The sequence below is a fragment of the Populus alba genome, chromosome 4, assembly GCF_005239225.2.
Source record: "Populus alba chromosome 4, ASM523922v2, whole genome shotgun sequence".
Lineage (NCBI taxonomy): Eukaryota > Viridiplantae > Streptophyta > Magnoliopsida > Malpighiales > Salicaceae > Populus > Populus alba.
Genome location: NC_133287.1, coordinates 22,181,821 through 22,191,280, shown reverse-complemented (window position 1 = coordinate 22,191,280; position 9,460 = coordinate 22,181,821). Strand labels below are relative to the sequence as shown.

The 9,460-nt window shown below is 37.3% G+C and overlaps 2 protein-coding genes across 3 annotated transcripts; one reads left to right on the top strand and one right to left on the bottom strand.

The window, feature by feature from the left end:
• Positions 1-804: 804 nt before the first annotated feature.
• Positions 805-6,195, top strand: LOC118031135 (uncharacterized). 2 transcript variants are annotated; one of them, XM_035035452.2, is made up of 2 exons: positions 805-1,230; positions 2,304-6,195. In XM_035035452.2, exons 1-2 carry the CDS (start codon positions 1,008-1,010, stop codon positions 3,143-3,145), a joined length of 1,065 nt encoding a protein of 354 aa, XP_034891343.1. In that variant the 5' UTR covers positions 805-1,007; the 3' UTR covers positions 3,146-6,195. The 2 variants fall into 2 exon arrangements, with proteins under 2 accessions (XP_034891343.1, XP_034891344.1); XM_035035453.2 differs by having other exon boundaries at positions 805-1,249.
• LOC118031134 (stromal 70 kDa heat shock-related protein, chloroplastic) lies at positions 3,691-7,910 on the bottom strand. The gene is made up of 8 exons (XM_035035451.2): positions 7,094-7,910; positions 6,317-6,569; positions 6,058-6,137; positions 5,829-5,971; positions 5,645-5,743; positions 5,319-5,508; positions 4,761-5,159; positions 3,691-4,473 (listed from the first exon to the last, which is right to left on the bottom strand). The coding sequence occupies exons 1-8, from the start codon at positions 7,646-7,648 to the stop codon at positions 4,069-4,071; spliced, it is 2,124 nt and encodes a 707-aa protein (XP_034891342.1). The 5' UTR covers positions 7,649-7,910; the 3' UTR covers positions 3,691-4,068.
• Positions 7,911-9,460: the final 1,550 nt, after the last annotated feature.

Here is a 9,460-nt window from a genome sequence, read left to right as displayed (position 1 = left end):
AATTAAAAATAGTTGTGTTAAAAATATATTAGAGCCAAAAATAAAGGGATGGTAACGAAGGAAAATCACATCTTCATGCATTGGTGGCTGTGCCAGCTGAGCGAAGCGGCTGATGGGTGCCAATAGCTCTTGTCCCTATTTTCTCCCGCTTTACACCCTCTCCCGGCTTTCTGTGCCACGTCACCAGAGAAATAAGGCCTTTGGAATCCACTCACGTGCCTTAAAAGAAGGCCCAGAATCAGACACGCTGGTTTGTGGACCCCATCTGAAACTGTTAAGTATATATTTGCTAGACACGTGCCCTAAAGTTCGGGATTTACTAAATTCCGACAAAGGTAACCGATGAGAGGACGTGTTCGTCCCAAGCCATTGACGTAACCTCTGCTGGTAATTTACTATTTCTGGGTTTTGTGAAGTTACGTTATTGTCCTTTTGAACCAATTTCTTCCACTTTTTTTTATTATTCTCCACTCTTTTTTTTTTTTCATTTTTAAGAATAATATAAACACTATTTGTTAGTTGTTAATGCTTTTTTTTTTTTTAAAAAAAAAAGGTTATTCGACCTTAATACCCATTATTAATTTTATTAAAAATATAAAAAAACTTAAAAATTATTAATTTAAGTTTTTTTTTTTGGAAAAAAGCAATATAAATACACTTGAAAAGCAAATTTAACGCAAATCATCAAAATTCTACAAAGGGAAAAGAGAAAAACCAATAGAAGGGCGTATTGGTAACCTGAGAAAGAAAAATCCAAAAAACCCCGGAGAAACGGCATAAAAAGTGGAGAAAATAGTCTGCTCTCGTCCTTTCAAAAATAAAAGAAAAGAAAATAAGATAAAGAACCAGAAAATCAGAAGGAAAAAAATTCTCTTCATTTCTTTCCTTCTTTTTTATCTCATAAAAAAAAAAATTGCTTATGGTTTTTTATATATATAATTTGTTGCTGGTTGTAGATTCAAAAGGAATTGAGTTAAATCGAATCGGAACGACGAGTTTCGATTTTTATGATTACTGAGTTGCAAAGGCGAGCTGTGAACTCGGTGGAAATGATGAAAGATATGGCCGATGAAGCTTCCGCTGTTGCTGCTACATCGTCTCCGAAGAACAGAGTGAAGCTCTTGTGTAGCTATGGCGGGAAAATCATGCCGAGAGCCGTTGATGGCCACCTCAAGTACGTTGGCGGTGAGACACGTGTCATTGCCATTCCTCGCGACATCAACTTCTCAGGTTTACATCAGCTTCTCAGGTTTCCTACTTTTTTCTTAATGCCCGTAATTATTTTCTAAAACAGATGGTTTTCTATTGTCGTGCTTATAAAAAACAATATTAAAAAAAACTTAAGTAATTATATCATGCAATTTTATTTGTTTTTTTATTATTTTTTTTGTTGGGATGAGATGATCTAATTCGATATAATAAATTATATAACTTGATAATATAATTATTCTACCGGTTTGGCTCGACAGTAGTGTATAATGTTTAGTTTTTTTCAAAAAAAAAAAAAACATAAATAATGTTTTTTGAATAAAAGTTTTGAACAAAATCTTTTAAAATAAATATTTCTTGAAATTGATCTAATCAAGTTTATTATTCTGATTACCGATTTTATTATTCAAAATAAAAAACTAATTGAGGTTAAACCAGGTTTAATAACTATAAATTTAATATTTGATAAAGGCTATGGAATGTATAACTCAATTGATCAATTTTTGGGTTTGTTTTTTAAATGTTACTAATTCGAGCTCTAAAAAAATTCAAGGCTATTAGAGATTTACATGGTCATTAATTTCAGAACCTGTAAGATTAGTTAAAGTATACACAAACTGATCCGAATATTTACGTTAATCTAAAAAGAAAAAATTTGATGAAAGCTAAATTATTGCATTGAGTAAGAGATTTGAACTGATAAAATTTTATGTTTTGACATCTCCTTATGCAAAGAATTTGTTTGAACGTTAACTGTTATGTAGTGGCTGAGAAGGGCAAGAAAGGCGATTGAATTTGGAAGCTGTGTAAATCCTTAGCTCTATGTCGTGTGTTGAGATCAAACTAAAAAGGGTTTTCGTCAATTTTCGTGAAAAAGAAAGATACAAGCTCAATCTTTAGGTGCTAGATTATGCGTATACACATACATGATATGAATTAATTAGCTATGGAGCACAGCTCTTGTTTTTCTTATTTTTTCTCTTGCAATGGTTGCTCATTTGCTGTTGGCGACGGTGACTTCTTTTGCATGCTCTTCTGCTTTATCTCAGAGACCATATGGAACTCTTTTATGTGGTCCTGTTTGTGATGTGCAGAGCTTAAGAAGAAGCTTAGCGCGGAGTTTGAAGGAGACACGGTCCTGAAGTATCAGGTTATACCTGAAGAACTTGACGTTTTGGTGTCTGTAAGAACCAATGAGGATCTGAAGCATATGCTTGATGAATATGACCGCCATGAAAGTGAAGGAGCTCCAAAGCTACGAGCCTTCTTGTTCCCTTCAAATCCTGCTGCAATCGAAAAATCTACTCCCATGGATCCCGGTGCACCAGAACAACGTTCTGTGGATGCTGTTAATGGTATGGTTCGTACAACGGCCAATTGTAGACTTTCTCCTATCAATGCAAACCATCCCTCCTTCAGCCTCTCTGCTAGCTCCTCTCCGAAAAGTACATCTCCAGAAAGCAACACTGCTGATTCTGTGCCCCATGAACCCACCTTCATGAATAGCTATCATGTTAGTAGAAACCCAATGACTAGAGTCCATAGCTCTCCAAGTCTATGCAATCTAAACACCGCCCACCACCATAGCAACAACCTAAACAACCACCACCTCTACCAGCACCAGCACCAGCACCAGCACCATCCCCAGCACCTTTACCATCCCCACCACCAGCAACATAATCCACATGGTTACCAACCTTCTAGATCACCTCACGACCCTCACAGGCTATCACCATCTTTGCCACTGGGACGGTCAGACTTTGGGAGGGCTCCTACTGGTAGTGGCCTCAACCAATACTACTCTAGTAGACACAATTTAGGGAGCGGAAACTCCAGCAAATATGGGCACTATGATGAGTACTCTTCTTATGGGTTGAGCACAGCTGATAGATCAGTCAGTCTTCCCCAGAGCCCCAGCAATGGAAATGTGGAGTAGAGAGCATCTGACAGAAAAGATCAGGTATGCTCTTATGACTTGCTGCTTTGGGCTCAAAGATGGTACAGAAGACATTTTCTTTCTTCATTTTATACTCTTTTTTTTTTTTCTCAAATGGTAAGAACAGCACATGCTTTACTTTTATTTTGGTGCTGTATATGTGAAGAAATTCCAGAATATTTTCAGAAAATGAAGTTATAGATACATGTAAAGGATGTTCTATTGTACATTCCAAAGCAACCTAGCATAACTTGTGATCTTATACTTAAAATCAAAGGATGATTTAGTTCATACACTTGATGCTAATGCTGCGTGCGAGTAAATTAATTTACTTTTTCTTTCCAATTCCATTAGTGTTCTACTGAAAAGTAATTAAATTCATGCGAGCTTGAAGCATCCTGGCCGTCGAAAGAAGCATGAGAGTGCAAGAGAGCTGATTAGCATATAAATTTCTTGCAAGAAATTGTAGGGAAAGCAATCTCATTATATAATCCGGAACAGTAAAATCTACACAGGTTCGAAGCATGAACAATTGTAGGAATATATTTTACAAGCAAGAAATCCTCAATGTAGTATATATTTCCATGGAAGCAGCAAAAATCAAGTAACAGTGTCAGCCATAAACTCTGACCAGCTCTGAACCCAGAACATAGGCATGCACATAGAAACTTGTAAACAACCGTTTGTTACACTACATCTAAGCAAGCAATAAGCAACGTGCAAGGCTTATACACCCAAAATTTTAGCTGTTAAAGGTGGTTGTTGGTGTTTAATACTCTATACTCCTGATTCTCACTTGGAAAGAGCAAAAATGTCTGGAAACTTTGACCCAACTTAACACCAGACCCAATCCCTACAAAATCAATTTCTTATACACATTTTCATGGTATAGAAGGGAAAAACCAGCCAACAGTTTCTCCATCTCATTTGCTGTCTGTGAAATCTGCATCGATGACATCTCCATCAGGTCCCTTGCTCGATGAATCTGAGGGTCCAGCTTCACTGCCAGGGGCAGGGCCAGGGCCAGCGCCGGGCGCTGCACCTGGCTGATTGTAAAGGGACTGGCCAAGTTGCATGACTTCTTGATTAAGGGCAGCCATGGCATCCTTCATCCCTTGAGTTGATCCACCTGCAATTGCATCCTTGAGCTCTTGGAGTTTTGCCTCAACCTTCTCTTTGACAGGGGCTGGGACCTTCTCCCCTAGCTCTTTAAGCTGCTTCTCGGTCTGGTAGACAACAGAATCGGCCTGGTTCTTTGTGTCAATGGCATCTCTCTTCTCCTTGTCCTCCTTTGCAAACTTATCAGCTTCGCTGACCATCCTCTCAACCTGCATAAAATCCACAGGTCAATAAACATTATTCTACCATGAGAGCAATTGATCAGCTCTAAAAAGGTCAACTAATTAGCTTGAAGTTGATGAACCTGTCCTATAAGCTAGAGTATCATAGCACTTCGATCTAGCAAGCACATTAAAACATGAAAATCCTATTTTAAAGAGCAAGCAAGCACTGCAGCTCAAAACATGAAATGACTACTTTAACCAGAAGCTTATATGCATCACATTAATGCAGTATCAAATGCTATCCAAATTGAATTGTTCATGGACAAACATACCTCATCACTGGGTAAGGTGCTAGCACCAGTAATGGTGATGTCTTGCTTCTTCCCTGTGCCCTTGTCAACAGCAGCGACGGAGAGAATACCATTGGCATCAATATCAAATTTCACTTCAATTTGAGGAACTCCTCGTGGAGCTGGTGGGATACCATCTAGACGAAAGCTGCCAAGAGATTTGTTGTCCTTCACAAACTCTCTTTCACCCTGGAGAACATTAATTTCTACACTTGTCTGTCCATCAGCAGCAGTTGAGAACACCTCTGATTTGGAGGTTGGAAGAGTAGTGTTTCTTGGGATGATTTTTGTCATAACCCCTCCTAGAGTCTCCAGACCAAGAGATAACGGAGACACATCCAGCAGCACGATGTCACTGACATCTCCAGCCAAGACACCAGCCTAGAGTCAAACAAGAACAAAGATTACTTTCACAAAAATTATACCATATAACTACAGAGACATTGCCATATGGGAATATATGCTGTCTTTTTTAACTGTAGTTGACAGTAATTTTAAATGAACAGCAAGCCCTAGTTAAGAGTAGGGAAGTAGCCTCACCTGAACTGCAGCACCAAGGGCAACAACTTCATCTGGATTGACAGTGACATTGGGGTCTTTTCCAGTCAACTTCTTTACAAGCTCCTGTACAGCTGGAATACGTGTTGATCCACCAACAAGGATCACTTCATCTAGATCCTTAAAGGACAGTTTGGCATCCCTCAAGGAATTCTCAACTGGAGTTTTAAGCCTGGTGGAGAGTACAAAATCAGTTGCTTAGCATGTTGGTTACAGTCATAAGCTAGCACCACCAGAGTTTGAAAGCAAAGACAAAAAAGCAGATGATGGCTGGATGCACATCAAGTAAAGTGTACTAAATAAAATACCTGTCAAGCAGATCAGAACATAATTCCTCGAACTTGGCCCTTGTCAGGGTGGTCTCAATGTGCTTGGGGCCATCTGCAGTAGCAGTGATGAAAGGTAAACTGCAGAAGAAGAGAGACTTTTACCAGATGAAATTGAAGGTAAATTGGAGAAAGAGAGAGCAGACAACATGCAAAATAGAATTACCTGATGTTCGTCTGGGTCAAAGAAGACAGCTCCATCTTAGCTTTCTCGGCTGTCTCAGTTAGCCGCTGAAGTGCTTGTTTATCCTTCAAAAGATCAATACCTTCGTCTCTTTTAAAGCTACCAGCAAGCCAATCAACAACTCTCTGCATAGAAAAGATCGCAATGAATTTCCCTTGAACTAAATCCACAAAAGCACAATGAACTTAAAATAAAGAAGAGCAGGTCCAACCTTGTCGAAATCATCACCCCCCAAATGTGTATCTCCTGAAGTAGAAAGCACTTCAAACACTCCATCACCAACCTCAAGCACTGCATAAATATAATGGAGATTCAGTGCGTGTTTTCTATTTTCCTTTGATAGACAAAACAGGAAAATTGTTTTTGTACTCTTGGAATTTTCAATTATGATAAGAACACAACACTTATGCTTTTGCCAAAAAGCACAAAGTAAAACTAATGGCAGTCAACGACCCACAACAATAAGATACCTGAAACATCAAAAGTACCACCACCAAGGTCAAATACTAGGATGGTTTCATTGCTCTTCCTTTCAAATCCATATGCTAACGATGCAGCAGTAGGTTCATTGATGATTCGAAGAACTTCCAACCCAGCAATGCGACCAGCATCCTTTGTGGCTGTCCTTTGGGAATCATTGAAGTACGCAGGCACAGTAACAACTGCTTTGGTAACTTTGTCATTCAAGAATTTTGATGCATCATCCACAAGTTTCCTCAAAACCTAAATTTACATAATTAAAAAGACAACATAAGAAATTTGAAATGACCAACAAGCACAAAGTGGAAAGACAATACTTGAGCAATGAGCTCATTATCCAAAAACTAAACCATAAAACATCAAGATTGAAGTTTTATTTCGTTGTACTTCCCCATAAGAAAAAAGGACCAAACGTTTAAGCTAGACGAAACCATAACACCAACATAGCATGCAACATGAGTACAAAGTAGATAACTCGTGTAATTAAACAGTGAAGCATCCAGCATGTACTAAGAGGCTTGCCCCAGTACAAAAACACCCTATTATCCAAAATCCCAAATCAAATAGCAAATGAAAATTAATTCCAAATCCATAGATAACTCATACTCATCAAAGAAACATTCTTAAACACCAAATATTCAACATAAAACCTCACCACTCTAAATAATTAGGAAAAACAGCAGACCCATAATTCCAAATCCAATAACATCACTAGGCAGCAACCAAGACACACAGACAAAAAAGGTCAAAAGAAGCAATCAATAAACCTGAGCTGAAATCTCTTCAGCAGCAAACTGTTTCCCAATAGCAGGACACTCCAATTTTACATTTCCATTCTCATCCCTCACAACCTTATACGAAACCTGTTTAGACTCCTCATCCACTTCACTCATCTTCCTCCCAATAAACCTCTTCACCGAAAAGAAGGTATTTTCAGGGTTGACCACCGCCTGCCTTTTCGCAATCTGCCCCACAAGCCTATCCCCATTTTTTGTATACGCCACAACAGATGGGGTAGTCCTCTGCCCCTCCGCGTTTGTAACTATCGTCGGTTTCCCTCCTTCCATCGCCGCCACCGCCGAATTGGTTGTTCCCAGATCAATCCCTACAACCTTCTCATTAACTATCCTAACCGCCCCGGTACTATACCTTCTTCTTGAAGTGTTACTCGTATGTTTTAAGAACGTAGCTGTGGTTCTTCTAAGGTTCTGGCCAAAAAACACTGATCTTGGTGCAAAAGAAAAGGTGGGTTTTCTTGAAGATGTGCTACTAATCCCACCACCAACACCAAGACCATGAATCTGGGCAGCTGAGGAAGCCATTGTTGTCTGCTTATAACCCCAGAAACAAAGAAATAGAGATGGAGAGAGACAAAAGCCTAAGGAACTGGAGCGTGGCTTTGTGTGAGGTGAGGTGATTCTGTGTAGAAGAAGAAGATAAGAGAACGAAGAGGGAGGGTTTTGGGCTTATAGAGAAGGTGAACGAGGGTTACGTGTGTTGACACGTGGCATGTTCTGGAATGATCTAGGGCTGCCCGTTTGTGTGTTCAAGGGCAAGGATGATGGTCGTTGAAATTGGGTGGACCCGCCTGCCCTGCCCGGATGGAATCATCGAGGTGGTTCATGGTTTTTTCATGATAGATAATAGATACTGCGTTCACCCATCAAACTGGTTTAGATTTTAAAATTATGGTCTGATTTGAGAGATTTATGACTTAAAATTTAATTTAATTTTAAATTAAATTTTAAGTTAAATTAGAAAAATATTGATTTAGTAAAATTCTATTAACTCGATTAAACTTTAAGAAAATTACTATGCCTCTATATATATATTTTATATCTACAAACCAGCAAATAACAAACACAAATTCATTCTTTTTCTCTCTTTCTTCCCTTGTGATTTTTAAACAAAAGTTCTCTAAAAATTGTACAAATCTCATCTCAATTAAATTTAAAATTCTACAAAATCAAAGTTTAGGTACTTCCTAGTTGATTCTCTTTGCATGCTAGTATATTTATTCGCTTTATCCAGTTGTGGAATTTCTCTCATATTGTAATATTTTTGTTGAGAATGAGAGAAAAAATAGGATATGTCATCTCACTTATTTTCTCAAATTGAGACTTGACTAATCAAGTTTGTGTATTTAGTGGTTGTTTAATTATTGTTATTTTCTTAGAATATTGTTTGGTTTACTCGATTGAACAAAAAAATGCATTAATTTAGGGTTATTATATAACTCGTAGATCTCTAAGTTATTTCTTGTTCATTTTCAATGTCCAAAAACTCAGTTTAGGACAAGTGGAAAATAATATGGATTGTTTTCTTGAAAACCTAAATAAATTCCCAAATTAAAAATTTGTCTTATTATTTATATAACCTTAATTTTGTGTTCTTTTACTGTAACATATATAATTAGTGTTTAATTATGTAGGAAACAAAACGCCCAGCATTATTGTACGTTAGGGGTTGCTCCATATGTTATGAACAATTGCTTCTTTGATATATCTTACATAGACATGTTGATTATTTACAATCTATGACGTGGACTCACATGGTTTAATCTAAGAGATGACATGAGTAATGAAATAATTGATGATGACTTGACGGTATTGATATTAAACATGCATGAAGTAAAAGAAGAAGAAATCTACTTTTTTGTTGATGTTAATGTTGATGTTGCTTCTAAAGTTACTCCACTACAAATGAAAACAGGTAAGTGTTATATAGGCAAACTAAATGCTAGTGTTAGGTCTGCAGGAATAAAATATTTTTCAAAAAAAGATGATAATAAAATTATATCAGTAGTTGAGGAAGAAGGTTAGATTTTGATGATGATGGTGTTGCTGAGTGTCCAACTACAAATATAGGTATTGATAGGAATGATAAAAGTTGTGGTGTTGAATTTCATGTTGATGCTAATAATTATAGCGAAGTTATAGTGTTGATTTTAGTTATAGGGAAGGTCTGTCTGTTGGTGTTGTTATGAGTGTCAGTATGAAACCTACAATCTTTTTCTTAAAGTTTAGGATTAAACTGTAGTTTCAAATTATTTCTATGTAAGATTTCTTGTATTTGTTTTAATGAGCATTAGAAAACACAGTTGAAACCATGTTTTTCTAAAAATTTGAGTTTTT